A 16,122-nucleotide genomic window follows, 5' to 3' on the forward strand; every position below is an offset into this window, starting at 1 on the left:
CCCAATCTCCTGAGGCAGCATCTTTACACTTCAAAAATGCAGTATTAGAGCAAAAACTCACTTCTTTTCCTCATTAAAATGTGACATAACACTTCTCCGTGGTCTCTTTGCATTGCCTCTCTTCATGTTGTTAATCACTGACGTAACTGGCAATCATAGCATTGCAGGATGACAGATGGACAATCCAAGTTCCTTGTGCGCCGGTGGTCCAGGTGTTAAAAGTGTCCAGGAATCCAGTCTGTATTCCAGCATTATCTTGCAGCTCTCAGAGTCTTGTCCTTCGTCACACAGAAACACAGTTGGTTTGATAAATAGCCTCTTATATCAACACCAACGGCAGCTCTTTCTCTCTCTCTCTCTTTCTCTCCCTCCTCTCTCTTGCTGCCTCACTATCACTCTCTCAGCTCCCTCCCCTGAGTTTTGAGGCAGCTTCAGGGCTTTAGCACTTATCAAGAGCTTAGGACTTTTTTTTGCCTCGCTCATTTCATTTCCTTTCAGACACTTTTATCTCAATTTGGTCTGACCTCTAATAAGATGGCTTAGATTTTCATCAGACCTATTCTGCATTTGCCAGTAAAACCTCATCTAAATGAAACATTTAGCACATTACACCAATAGCATGGGTTTTAAACATTTAGCACATTACATCAATAGCATGGGTTTTAAAAAAGCAAAGTTTGACATTGTTTTTGGATATTTCAAATGGCAATTCAGTCATACACTGCCAGATTGTCTGTCTTTGTTGTACTTCTCTCTCCCACACACTCTCCTCTCATTCTCGAACCCTCTTGAATCACACCTCATCTGCCCGGAGCACGCCCACACACTCTTTTTGAACAGGCAATATAAACGTGATCTGTCCCTGAGATGCATCTTTCTGTCCGTCATACCCAATTGTACATGTACGAACAATTGGTAGTGATCAGAGAAACAGAACTTGCCCTTTTACAACTGAATGTAGTTCAGATGCATCACTTATATATTGTTCCCCTTACATTAGCCTTAAATGCTTAAAGTCAGTGCAGGTTAAATTAAAGGTCCTTATGTGGGACGTTCTGGTCAACAATAATTCCATTACTGAAGGCTGATGCATGTATATAAGTGCTTTTCGTGTGTTGCACGATTTCAAAAGCAGCAGCACATTCAGAATCCAGTGCGAAGCACATGCAACAGCTCTTGTCTCTGTTACCATGGTAGCGAATGACAATTGGCTTTACATCGTAGGCTGGCGCTGCATCTATCTGTGCAAATATCAGCATAATCATGTGGCTAAACATTGCTTATTTGATTCCCATTTTTGCCATGTCAAGGTCCTGTCACTTGAACTAACAAAGCAGGACTGCCCTCTATTGACTGAGACACGACACTTTTGACTCCATGAATGCGTCACACTCATTATTGTTGATTTAACATCTTTTCTAGAAGCGAGACATCTAAAATATCTATTTCTTAAAGACCAACCGAGATCAGAATTGGAGCTTTTGGTACATCTAGTAGCTTCAAGGCCGTCTGTACCAGCATGTCTGTGGTCTAGAGAAAATTAATTTTCAGCAGATAGACACATTCAAAATGGTCTTTTTTTTGCATCTTGCACACATGGGAATATATACATTTTTGTCCATTAAAATGCCCTCAGAATGAGATTTATAGCTTAACTGTCACGTATCGGAGTGTTCCCATAAATCTGTAGCATCGCCAAGAGTTGCTCAATTCACCAAATCTCAATGAAAACAAATGACTTCTGGTTGTGAACATTTTCAGAGTGAATGTTCCTTTACATGTCAATAAGTGTACAAAGTAGCAATTGTCCAGAAAACATGTTAAGATCAACGGAAACCTTACAAATCTTACCAGAAGTAAGCCAGCCATTCATCTGAGAATTCATATATTTTCAAAGGTTACCAACAATGACATGATGAATGTTTAAACTTAAAAAACTTTCACTAAATAATACTAAATACTGAGAAACGATATCTACTGTGACTAAAAACCAAACAATTCCCTCCAAATTTCATTTTAAAGGTCTATAACATTCATGATAGAACAGATGACTTAAGGAATGTCTGTTGAGCTTGTGCACAATTTCATTTCTGTTTTCATCCCATTCCCGTCTGAATAAAAGTAATACGTAGATGTCATTAAATGTTGGTCATCATGATGGGTTTTTTTAGTTCTTTTTCAAAGCAAGTTCTCAAAGTTTGTAGGTTCTAATTAAGAGCTCTCTTCATCTGACGAGTCCAGGTACTTTTGCTGATGCTTAGAGTCCAGATGAATGTCCCGTATAGCTAGGATTCGTGTGAGCATGCTCTCCATCATGGTGCTATCCAATGCCTGGGCTGAGTACCACACGGGGCTGCTGGGGTGGCAGGACGCCTCGGGCTGCAGGTAGAAAAGATCTGGACGCTGCTTCACGGAGTTTGAGCTGTGGATATAAAATAGAATGACCATTACAAAGGATCTCTCTTTAATAAAAGCACCAGAAAAAGAGTGCAAGTCTTCTCCTTCAAGCAAGAGCAATTTGAATGAGGCTCATTTTGTGTGCAGAACTCAAGCTGCTTCATTCAAGAATCTCAACATGACATCATGACTTTGCGTAAACATACACGCCACTTTCAAGTCAAGTGGCGTGTTATCTATACGCATTTTGAGCTATCCGCGTGTATGTCCACGCCGTCATCTTCCGCGTGTATGTCTACGCCGTTAAATGTCCGAGTGATTCCGCGTGTATGTCTACGCCGTTAAATGTCCGAGCGAAACGAAGCAAAATGTAAATCTACATCTGGGGAGCGATATTTTTTTACTAGGATGGTAGGGGAAGACTCATAAATGGTATTAACCCCAGTGACGGGTAGGTTTAGGGACGGGGTTGGGGTAAGTCATATATATTTATATAGAGAGTAATGTAACGTTAAGTCAACGGCGTTGATAAACACGCTGAAAAGCGATTATGCGTGTTGATAGCACGCCAAAAATGGAAATACGAATTGGCGTGTCATACATACGCCATTTCATGAGATCAGTCTGAGAATCTGCAGAATTGTAATTCAAAATTCAGTCTCAAGATTGTAGAGAGTAATATAACAAATTATAGTTCACTCAAAAATGTCAAATGCGTGTCATTTTCATTCTGTGAAACACAAAATGAGCTTTTCCATGCAACAAAAAATGGAAAAAAGCATTATAAGTAGTTCATTTTATTATTAAAAGTCATAATTATTTGCTATTATATTCCTTCTCATGCCATACAAAACATTTATGAGATTAAAATGCATGCGAATTTAGTGCTAAACGCCTTGATTTCTTGTAACCAGATGTCATGGAGTCCAACCTGAGCCATATTCAGCATATGTCATTTTAAAGCTTCAGCAGCAGTTTTTTTTTTTTTATACAGTTATAATATTTTGAATTAGCTTTTATTGTGATATTTTTATTTCAATTTACATTTTAATTTTAGTTCATTTTATATGCTTTTTTATATTTCTATCTGCTTAAAAAAATTAAGTTTAAGTTGTAGTAATTTTAGTACTTCAAGTTTTTCAAGTTTAAGTTTTTCATATAATATCTATGTTTTATTTTATTTCAATTAACTATTTTTAAGTGATATTTCACCCAAAAATGAAAATTCTGTCATCATTTACTCACCCTCAAGTTGTTCCAAACCTGTATGAATTTCTTTCTTCTGCTGAATACAAAAGAAGACATTTTGAAGAATATGGGTAGGTAACCAAACAGTTGGGCCCCATTGACTTCCATAGTATTTGGTAAGTAGTAAGTCAATGGGGTCCAACTGTTTGGTTACCCATATATCAAAATATCTTCTTTTGTGTTTAACGACACAACTTTTGTGTTCAATGGGTTGGAACGACTTGGTGAATAAATTATAAAACACCACTCACCATTTTAACCTTTAAAATAACACTCACCATTTCGAGAGATAGAACTCGTAGAGTCTGACAGGACAGCGTAAGGGGTTCTCCACGTTCTCAGGCATCTCCAAAAACTCCTCTTCCACTATCTCTTCCTCTTTCCTCCTCTTAACAGCCGGTGCTGGATGTTCAATAAACACAAGAAATATTATGAGCACAGATGCACGCTCACATGACTAGGAGCTCTGTAAAGATTCAAACACATTGCGGTCATTGCATCTTCAGCACAGCCCTTACATTTCTTTTCCTTTTCCTCTTCCTTGCTAGGCAGTCTGAACCGAAGATAGGAGGTTGTGCCATTTTTGGTGGTCTTCGAGGAGTGGGTGACATTGGCGAATGCAAGGCGTCGATGCTCTTCAATCGTTTTGAGGTTGAGCAGCTTGGCTCCAAAAAACAGCAGCGTGTTGAGCAGAACAATAGGAGATAGAGCGCCCAACTGCTTGCATTCCCAAAGGTACTCCTCCTCAACCCGCGAGTGTATATATCCTGTGGAAACATCATGATCATCTTAAAAGCCTATTCACAACACAAGGGGATTTTAAATGTTGTACCAGAGAACAAAACTCTCCTGGTGACACAACAAGTTCAGGTCTAGTATTGTCTTTTTATGTTTTTGAAAGAAGTCTCTTCTGCTCACCAAGGCTGCTTTTTTTTTTTTATATACAGTAAAAACAGTAATACAGATAATATATTTTTTACAATTTAAAATAACCATTTGCTATATTAATATATTTTAAAATAATGTATTCCTGTGTTGGTTCAGCATCATTACTCCAGTCTTCAGTGTCACATGATCCTTCAGGAATTATTCTAATATGCTGATTTGCTGCTCAAGAAACATTTCTGAATATTATTAATGTTCAAAACAGTTGGGCTGCTTCATACTTTTGACCATGATTTTATTTTATTTTTCTCAGAATACTTTTAAGTTTAAAAAACATAATTTATTTGAAATAAAAAGTCTTTGTATCATTATACATGTCTTAACTGTCACTTTTAATTAATTAAATACATCCTTGCTGGAAAATAATATTAATAAAAAAAAAAAATCTTACTGACCTCAAACTTTCGAAAGTGTGAACGTTTTTGTTTCATCACCTTAAAGGATTTCAGGTTAATTTATTTTTTACCAATTTCAGATGTATTTAAAATATATTAATGTATTCTCTCAATTAAAATGATGTCAAACTGCATGTATGAAAATACAATTACCAAAATGCTTGACTTTTTATATGGAGTATAAAAATAACACACGACATTTCAAAGTATTAAGCTAATCAGCTTTACAAGTAAACGGTTAGACTTCCATACAAATGATCAAATGCTTATTTTATGCTTATTAATGCTGTAAACATCTAATATCAATACATTTTTTATAATATGTCCAGAACTGGCATTTCAGTTAGATGTGGAGCTATTGATATGGTGTCAGTAGTTAGTCTAGATTTGTTGGGTGATATGCTTTGGTTATGTGAACAGGCCATGTATATAAATATATATATAGTATCTATGACAAAACAAAAACAAATTGATGATTATTTTTGCAGCAGGTGACAGAACAAGGTCGTTTTGGAAAAAAGAGATGTACCTCCAGGCGGCAATGTATTCCCCCAGTCCTTCAGCAGTGTGGTGATGTCAGTGATGAACTGACTATAGAGTGAATCCGTGAAGATGTTCTCAAGACGCTCATTTTCAAGCAGGCACTAAGAATTGAGTGAAGACAGAGTATGTTAAAAATATATAATGTATCTGATTTAAGCAAAGGTGCTGAATTTAAAGGCAAATGATTTAATTTATTCTCCAACCTGCTGAATGCCCAGGCACAGGTAGTAGATGCTGTCGGGTTCATACGCCTTGCCGTTCGGCCTGCGGACCTCCTTGATGAAACGACACAGACCCAAACTGAGATCTGCAGGAGTGCACTGCAACAAATCCACCTTCACAGTCACGGGGCCCTCTGAATAAGACACAGTGGGGGAAGAAAAAGTTGCTAAAACACATGGTGGGTCAGTGCAATGTCACGCACCAACTGTGACAATGACCTTTACTAATGACACAAGCTGCGTGAGTCGTGAGGCAGACGGAGAGGGAACGACTCCATGTTCTGACCCATATGTGTGAACTTACCGGACTCCTGCTCCTGTTCACTTTGTCCTGTTTTCATTTTCACCCAGCTGGCCCAAGCTTCGACTCCGTACATTTGGTTAAGCTTCGCGCAGGAAGTACTAAGCCAAACACTGCCTGCTGTATCCGTTCCAGATCGCTTACGTCCCTGAATGAGACACAAAACGCTAGTTTTATAACAACACAACAAAGAAACAGGACATTATGAAAGGAAACTTACAAAAGATCAAGCCCAATAAAACCAGTGGAGTGCACGCGATATCTGAAAATATGTTGTTAAACAGCTCTTTAGAATACTAACTGAAATAAAATGTGTTTAAATGCTCAAATGGTGCTAAAATGAAGCTAATTGATAATATTTTAAAAAAGTGATTAAAAAAATGCAAAAATTTCATTAAATTAAAATGAAAGCTAATTAAAAAATATTAACAAATACTATAAGAATATCTAAGCAATACTAAATAATACTATCCCTTTAAAATAGTGAAAGACATTAAATTGAAGATAAAACCTGATAGCGCGGCGCGATTAATCGTTAAAAGATCGCAATCTCGATTCAAACAACCTCGCAATCTTATTCCTAAATGACAAGGATTCGTCTCTCTCTACTAAACCTCTTCCACTGTTACACCAGTAGGTGGCGACAAGTGACAAAAACATTTATTTGTCATTGAAGCATTCAAAAGATTTGGTCAAAAACACTGATTCATCCAGTAATGAAACAATTTGAGTTTGAGTCATTGAATCATTCATTAAACCGTTTTTTTTTTTTATAATTCAAATTAAATATTCTTTTAATAGACTGCAGCAATTAACATTTTTTTTAAAAAAAAATAATTTTTAGTTGTTTATTCAGAATTATGATCTCTATTTAAGGAAGAAAAAAAATCATAATTCTTAATTTATCCAGAATCAAGCAGCTCCAATATCGGACTAGTCCATAGAAAAAGTAACTTGCATTGCAGATAATAAATTCTAACTATTTTATTAATAGTGTTTCAGTATTAAGAAAAAAAACAGACTCTCAAATCAGTATTTCATCTCCATGTATTTACTTTATTGGTAAGTAGTTGTGTAATAATCATGATAAATGTACAGTAAAGCCAGTCATTATCAAAAAATAAACCACTTCAGGGTGATACAAGACCCCTCCCCAATTATTGTTGATTCACTTTCTCTTTTATTCAACCAAGATAAAAAGAATCCAAATAACTTATTCTGATGATTTCCCCATCAGAAGCAACAAAAAATGATCACATAAATAACAATATAAATAATGATGATAATATAAATGAAGGCTTATACTGAATTGTTACTAAATATGTAAATAAACAATTACAGATCAAATTTATTTTAGACAATGAATGAATGAAGACAAATAAAGATGATGCCTCAAGAAGGATAATACTGAAATAAATGCCAGAGTTTGCATGACAGAAATAAAGAATAACATCCGATTCTTGTAAAGCAGGCACAGACACTTCAGAATGTGTAACAACCATTTTGACAGATGCCGACACATTCATCTCCTTTTATGGCGACTTTCTTCAACTGCAGCAAGCTCCATGGCAACCACTCCTCCATCATCATCATCTCCTCCTCTTTCAGCATCTTCGGTCCCCATCTGGCCTGCATTCAGTCTCATTGTATTTGGCTTTGTTGCGTTATGTACAAAGTTCCTGAAGCGTATCAGCTTCACACTTTAAACGAGCTACTCCATCCTATATGCCAGGTTTCCTCCGGAGGGATATTACGAACCTTCCTAACTGCCATCTGACGGCTTCACACTTCTCAGTGCACCCTTTTTATTTTATTTCCAGTTAGAACAATATTCCTGAACATTTCTGGTGGCAATTTTAAAGTCTCCATCTGATTTCTTCTCTAGTGCCACTTACACTTTATTTTCACTTTTAATTTACTGCATGCTCTAAATTTCCAGCTAGATTTTCCAAATTTAAAAAAAAATAAAAAAAAATAATTACCTTTCCAAACTTCTCCTGAAGTTCATAAAAATCTTAAAATTTGGGATAGATTTGATATATCAAGCCATTCAGTTCAGTTTTTCTAGAGCTCCACGATTCTGCATAAACTGCGAGATCATGATTCTCAACAGACAACTAAACAAAATAAGATGTAATTTACCAGAGGTTCTGACTTTACCTGTTTCATTACTGGATGAATCAGCGTTTTTGAATGAATCTCTTGAATTAATTATTCAATGACAAATACATATTTTTAAGTCACTTTCAGCCACCTACTGGTGTAACAATGCAACTGATATAATCGTTAGTTGAAACTACGGTTTGCTCTATTTTGATTGCTTCCGTAGACATCAGTGTTCATATCCGAACTATAAACTTTTATCTCAGTACTTGAATATTTGTAACACAGAAATAAGGATATTGCGTATTTGAAAAGACTGTTGGTGAACCTGTTTTTACACCTATACATGACATTTGCTTTCTCTGGGTCAGTGACAGTGCAGATTTGAATGTTCTTGTGTGATTTTGTCAAAGTTTTAATAGACTGGAACGACGGGTGGGTGTTTGAATCGAGATCGCAATCTTTTAAAGATTAATCATGCAGCTCTCGTTGTTTCTTTTCCAATTTTCACTTGTGGGCCACCAAAACCCTAAACAATAAGAATAGGAATATGACCAATTCTTTATAAATTCAGCTAAGCTCACACAGAAATTGGAGCCGGTATTTTAAGCTTTTAAAAATGAGTTTTATTTCTGTCAGTAACCTAGTAAAGTTCTCTAATGAGCGACAGTCTGCAGGGGATGATGGGACTATGGCATCTACGTTTAATTTCAGCACACGACACATCTCACCCACAAATGAAATGTTATTAGAGTTCATCTGTTTCAAAGAAGAAAGAAATCATACAGGTTTAGAATTATATGACGGTAAGTAAATGTCATTTCTGGGTGAACTATCCTCTATAATGCAGTTTCATTTAGCTTTACAGCCAGTTTTACTCTTCTTTCTTTCCTAACACATCCAAAACCAGGACTGGATTTATATTTTTCTTCGAGTTTTTTAATTCTTTTTTCATTAAAGCCAAAATGGCATAGTGCATAATTTCAGGAATAATAATGACATTAGTTTATTAATTTAGCCAGGTGGACACGGACTCCACAACATTTCATTTCCAAAATTTAATGGGAACTTTGTTCATGTCCAGAACCCACAAATTAGTCCAATTCTCAACAACAACCATTACATTTGTTCATCTCCATGAAAACTCAAATGGTTTATTGCACAACCTCTTGATTAACTAAAAGGTACATCTAGAACAATACAAAGCTTATAGAAGAACAGTAAAACAACCTTGTGATTTTCCATTGACAAATGAAAAACATCATTCCCTTTATCAGCCGTTCACAAAGTTTTTAAAACGGTCAAAACTGTAAACTACCAATGGAGGCCAATGCAAGATGCTTTGGAGCATTTAACAATCCTGCATCTTGACCATAGAAAATAATAGATACAGCCAAAATGATCTGAAATGTTAAAAACTTTAAAAAGCAATTAAGCTTTCTAGATAGGATAGTCCATCTGTAGTTAGAACTGCTGTCAAGTATAAAAACTTGAAAACAAGAATCTTTACTACTTAGTAAAAATAACTAAAGTAAAAAACCAAGACATTTAAAACCTCTCTAAACCTTTGGTGAACACTTCATTTTTTACTTTGGAAACACTCAAGTCTGTATCATTCATTTGATACAACCCACTTCAACAGACTTCCCACTTCAACCTTCCAAACTGCAAAAAGACTGTGGCGGACTCTCTGTTGTTCTGTCACTTGTGCCAAATGTCTGTCCAACAAGCCAGGAATCTGATTCGTTCAGATTACATACCCTTTTTCTGGGAGGGTGGCTGTCTCTACCCCTCTTACGTCTCTTCAGCGTCAACACCAGTCTGTTCTCTTTAGCTGATCCAGGGTCAGTTGGTGCTGTGAAATGACATGAGTGTTAATATTTTTGGGGATTTTACAAATGATAAAACAGAAAAGCTGTCAAAAGCTGCTAAATCTGTATGCAAGAAACAAAAGTTTTAACGCAATAGTTTGCTCAAAAATGTGTAATGCCATTATGTATTAGTCGTAGCAGGGACATTTTATGTACCGCATCCAAAAATAAAGTATTTGCTTTTTGAATTGATTATCATCGAAGCTCAACAAGAATGAAATATTAGTCGCATCGGTACAAACATGAATGAAAAGGATGACAGAACATTCTATAAATTAAGGTTAAGTCCATAAAGTGAGGGAAAACTGAAAATTCACTTCTTGTTATCAGTAGGGCCTTTCACACTGCGCTTAACCCCGGGTTATCGTCGCTCTAAACACAGATTTTAACCCTGGGTCTTTGCACACTTGTAATTTAGAAGTTGGGTTAACTTAGCACCGATTTTTACCCAGGGTTATCAAACCCTGCTCCGGAGCAGAGTTAGCACCGCTCTTGCACTATTAACCCCATATTGCGATGCCAAATTTGTACAGTGTGAAACGATGCGGTGTTAGAATGTTAAAGCTAGATGTTTAGCAACAGACAACCAATAGCGTACACATTTGCAGGATTTGGACAGTCACAAAAACACTGCACATTGTATAAACAGTAAATTCAGCATTTGAGAGGAAAAATGTCAGATGCTGACAGAAAACGCGACAATTTGAGTGAAGAGCAGCCCGTTTTGGTCTTACCTTTATAGTCCGAATAAACTTCAGTATAAACTCGATGCGCAATGCTAGAGCTTTTATGTAAACAGGTCGTGTGCTGCGTTCATCCAATCAATGACACTGAACCCGCAAATATGCAAATAAGAACTTTAACCTAGGGTTTAGGAATGTACAGTGTCAAACGTCAGCTTATGAATACCCAGGATTAATTGTTAACCCCAGGTATAGTATGAGTAGTGTGAAACGTGAATAAAGATAACCCAGGATTTAGTTTACCCTGGGTTTAGAATGACCCAGGGTTAGGGCTGCTCGATTATGGAAAAAATCATAATCATGATTATTTTGGTCAGTATTGAAATCACGATTATGTAACACGATTATTTCACATGTCTTTGGGAACATGTTGCATTTATTAAAAAGACACCTTTCAACAATTCGTAAAAAAAATTTTTTTACATTTATTGTAATTTTTTAATTATTAAAATAAATAATATAACATAATACTTCAATACGTATTTTAATCATTCCCGCAGGTCTACCACTTATAATGCGGGAAATTCCCCCGCAAACATTGATTCACTTTAGCAAGTAGATTGTATGAGTAGCCTAAATTAACCCTCTGGGGTCTGAGGTGTTTTTGGGGTCCTTGAGATGTTCTGACATGCCCTGACATTTGTGCTTTTTTCAGTTGCTTATAAACATAGTAATGGCAAAAAAAAAATTACACACTATTTAGCACAAACAGGGCTACCATAATATGTGAGCAACAAGAATGTACATGTCTGCATTTTTGAGAGAATAATGTTTATGCGTGGTTATTGAAAAAACTAAAAACTAAAGTTTCTGAAATAAGACCACAAAACACACACTAAATATGTGCCAATAAGACTTTTGTCTAATGGATGTCATCGCCTAGTGTTTTTTCTTCAAAATTATGTGAAAATCACCCTGCCTAATCCTTCACATAACACAATACATTGATTTGAATTTTGCAAAGCACTTTCTGTTTGGAAAGGCCATATGCGGAGTGGGCGTCACAGATCATGCATATGTAGTGGTTCACACCTGAGGACCGCATACTTAATGAGCCATTCATTCAGGTGAGTCACTGAGCCACAAGAATGCAAGAGCAACAGTTGGAAGCATCTCAATTCTTTTTTATTTTTCCACATATTGTGCTTGCAAATTGGCCTATAATAGCCAAGGAAAACATGTAATTGTGCCGTTAATTCTCATACTGTATTTTCAGTTTTGGAATATTTATCCTCTCCCCAAATTTGTCACTAATAAAACACAATAAAAATTATTTAAAGAAAAGGCTTATATTTACCTTTTAATAGTTTGTTTACATCTACCTTGTAAATATTTAAATAAACAACAATTCAAGTGTAATCTTTCTTTGTACAAACTAAAGTATACATTTTATCATACATATTTCAAAGTTAAGGATTTGATTGATTATTTGATTATTTTTGACAAAAAAATTGGCAAATAAAAGCTTATTTGAGGTGGCAGATATTTTACAGTAAAAATGTATAATCTATCCAAAACTAATCAACGAAATGTTGTCTTTCATATGTCTGTAACATAGGTCTTTCATTTTTATTATAAGGAATATAAATGCTAATTTGCAGTTTAATACGTTGCTTATACAAATATATATATGTGCATACACACACACACATATACATGTGTATATATTTATACACAAAAATAAATTTTATTTATAGGTTACTAGAAGTCATACACTAACTTCCGCTTGTCTACTTCCCATGTAGCTCCCTGCCCTCACTTGTTAGGCTGGATTAGCCTGCCTTTACGGATCTCATGTCATATAACAAATATTACAAATTTTGATGACAAATTACAATAAATCAATTATTTTACTAGGCAGGGTTCCCACACCTTGGTTAACTTCAAATTCAAGGACCATTCAAGGTCTTTCCAGGTCCAATACCCTCAAATTCTAGGACTTAATGTGGACGTTGAGGTACCATCGTAGTGTCATGCGCGCGTGAACGTCTTGGCAACGTGCAACACAGTACCTTATGCGGGAAATTAGTATTTTTTGTAGATCATCATATAGCCTAATGTGTTTCTCACATTATTTTTGTGGGTGGAGCCTGGTTCCTCAAGGGGGGGTCCGGGGGCTTGCCCCCCCGGAAGAACATTTTGTACATTTTAAAGATAAATTCATTCATCTGGTGCACTGATAAAAATAAATAATCCACCCGCAAACCGCCTATATTCTTTGATTTAGATATCTGCATCTGATCATCACATTACAATTATTCAAATTCTTAGTGTTAAGCATGATAATATGGTAACATATCAATATAATATGAATATATTGATCAAATTTATTTACTCCCTTGAGCCGTTTAACTGTGGTATAAACGCAATATCACACTTGTAGCGGTGCAATATGGCCATACATCATCACGCTGTGATTACTTAGTTTGCCCTCGTGGCTATGGCCGAATTACAGCCGTGCCGATATACATCCGTATATCGGCACCATTCATATTAAATTTGATCAATATATTCAATTAAAAAAATAAGACACTAGGCTGTTACCAATCAAATTAAATAATTTACATTGAAAAATTATAATTGTATTAAATGAGATTATTTTAAATATTTCTGAATATACAAATAAGGAATTTTGAAAAGAATGATACTTTGAAACTAAACCGCCAGTAGGAGGCGGCAGGCAACCGTCTTAATGAGCGAGTCATTGAGTCATTCATTCAAACGATTCGTTCAAACTAGAGATGCACCGATTACAATTTTCTAGGCCGATTCCGATTTCCGATTTTTCATGGAGTTTGACCTGCCGATACCGATTTTAACCGATTCCGATTTTATCTTTTTCTAACCACTTTACAGCACACACAAATATTTATTTTCGATCTTTTCTTTAACCCTTTCACATGTAAGTTTAAAATATTCTAACTGACACCCCCACCCCCAGAGTGAGTTTTTTTTCAAGGCGAACGTTCCCTTTAATGTTTCCATGGCGACGCGTCACGCGATACACCGCAGCGTGTATGACACACCGCATACTGTATGACAGACACATCTGTCGCTTTTATTTCGCTTTTCCTTTTTTATTCAAAATATTCACAAACTTGCTTACCATGTCATCAACTAGCCTATCTGATATTCCGATTCTCAAATATGTGTAACGTTAAGTGAGTGTGTTTGGTTGTTTAAAAACCTTTATAAATAATCTTGATCTATAACATGAGATGGGCGCCGCAATGTTGTCCTGTCAGTCGGATTTACAGCACGTGAATTCATCAGTTTCTCCCGAAATAAATGCAAGAAAGTGGCTGGTGAACTGAGAAGAATAGAGTAAACTTTATAGTTACTTCCACTATGTTTGTCTGATATGAATAACACATGTCGGCTAATTATATTTGAATAGATTGTTATTGCTGCTTCCACTGACATCAGTGTGTATTTTACAAACTCCAAAGGAGTTTGGCCCAGCGCCAGCCAACGCGCGAAAGCACAGTTTGAATCTGGCAGTTATGCGACGTCACTGATCATTCTAAATGTAGCACCGTACTCTTGGGGCACAGAAATAAAATCCCATATATGAGACCGTACCGCTCAAACAAAAGGTTAATCATGCGGCGCCCGAGTGCAAGTGCATTTGACCGGCATAAAATCGGCATATTTCAGACTGACCGGCCGGTCGCCGGTCATGGCCGATCACGTGAAAATCGGCCAATTCCGGTCACCAGCCGATCAATCGGTGCATCTCTAGTTCAAACGGCTGATTTATTCAGAATGAGTCATTGAATCTTTGACTCAACCGATTCCTTTAAAATGCTGAATCATTCAGTAATGAAACATGGCTGAGTGTTGCTGTGAGATGCGCTATGGTTCTGCTGTGATCTTTGTTTGGAACTATTTTCGCTGCTGAAACAGAACAAAAACAGTCATTGCGTCTAAAATGTAAGTGACTTAATTTTAACTATTTGTTTATTGAACTGTTATGAACAGTCTCGGTTTCAATCTTGATGGCATTCAGGAAAACAGCTCTCTGGTTGTGTGTAGCCTAGGCTATATATTGTTTCTTAACTATAATATGTTATAAATAACTGCGCGATCCTCAACAGCGCAACATTGTTACCGTCAGTACATTAGGTAGGCCTATGTTATTATCAACTATAGGCTATCAATCGCCACTTACATTAAATGAAATTAAACAGAATCATCCTCACGTTTTCGGTGATTCCATGGTTATTTTTTATTTTTATATAAAAGATTGTTTTAATCAGGGCATTTGTCCGGTTGGGCAAGTAGTAGGCCTACAATTCTCTCTCACTTTTCCCTTAAAAAAAACAAACAAACAAAAAAACACACGTGTCCCGGACAGTCTATGGTCCCTGACAAGCTACTCGAGCCCTGATATGTTTTCCTTGATGGGTTTTCCCTGAAGAGAGAATAACGTTGTTGAAAACGAAAGTAAAAGAGTCACGCATGTCCATTGTGTTTTACAGTGATGAGAGTTCCATGTCTTTATTAAACTCAACACATTATAATGATTTATTTGTCATCCACCCTCGCTTAATTGGAATGGAATGTTCGTATTACTTGGCTTGCCCGACCCGCGGATTATCCGCGATCCCCGCAGCACTACCGGCAAACTATACAGTTTGAGAATGGACACAAGCGGTAACAGCAACAGAACCGTCATGGTGGGAAAAGTGTATCTGACCATGTGACTGTCTGTCCGAGTTTTGTCGCGAGTCGGAGGCAGCACGGAATTTGATGGAGGCGGCCGCCTCATAATTCTCTATGCAGGAATAACCCTGAACGTAACGTGTAAATGTGCTTAACTAGTGTAAATCAAGCAAGCTAGTATAGGCCATGAAGTGTTGGCGAAATAACACATTAGGGGACCGGAGTGAATATGTAATTTTTTCCAGAAAACTTATTGCACAAAATAAATTCAAGCACTTCCAAGGACCCGTCTCTATGTATGTTTATTTTCAAAAACTTTCCAGGGCCTTGAAAACATTTTTTCAGATTCACAAACTTTCAAGGATTTCAAGGACCCGTGGGAACCCTGTTATATTTTTTATATACATTTTTTTTTCCACAAATTGTGCTTGTAAATTGTATAATATCCAAGGTAAACATGTCTAGTAATTGTGCAGTAAATTCTCATACTGTATTTTCAGTTTTGGAATATTTATCCTCTCCCCAAATTTGTTACTAATAAAACACAATAAAAATTATTTAAAGAAAAAAAAATTATATTTACCTTTTAATAGTTTGTTTACATCTACCTTTTGAGGGACATTTTCCCTTATTATTATTCCTCACAGCGCTGCGAGACGGTGTAAACAAGTAATGATCTGAATAAACTTG

General features: G+C 36.3%; 1 protein-coding gene across 3 annotated transcripts in view; it reads right to left on the reverse strand.

Moving 5' to 3' along the window:
- Positions 1 to 1,872: 1,872 nt before the first annotated feature.
- Positions 1,873 to 16,122, reverse strand: part of LOC311281022 (zinc finger MYM-type protein 4) — a 39,317-nt gene continuing 25,067 nt past the window's right edge. For all 3 annotated transcript variants that reach the window (XM_084393649.1, XM_084393650.1, XM_084393651.1), the window contains 7 exons: positions 9,914 to 10,008; positions 6,054 to 6,198; positions 5,732 to 5,883; positions 5,515 to 5,629; positions 4,164 to 4,412; positions 3,924 to 4,047; positions 1,873 to 2,422 (listed from right to left, as the gene is read on the reverse strand). In XM_084393649.1, coding sequence (XP_084249775.1) covers positions 2,212 to 2,422; positions 3,924 to 4,047; positions 4,164 to 4,412; positions 5,515 to 5,629; positions 5,732 to 5,883; positions 6,054 to 6,198; positions 9,914 to 10,008 — 1,091 coding nt within the window. In that variant the 3' untranslated portion in view covers positions 1,873 to 2,211. The remainder of the gene's footprint in view (positions 2,423 to 3,923; positions 4,048 to 4,163; positions 4,413 to 5,514; positions 5,630 to 5,731; positions 5,884 to 6,053; positions 6,199 to 9,913; positions 10,009 to 16,122) is intronic.

Source organism: Rutilus rutilus, assembly GCF_951802725.1.
Source record: "Rutilus rutilus genome assembly, chromosome: 21".
NCBI classification, from domain to species: domain Eukaryota; kingdom Metazoa; phylum Chordata; class Actinopteri; order Cypriniformes; family Leuciscidae; genus Rutilus; species Rutilus rutilus.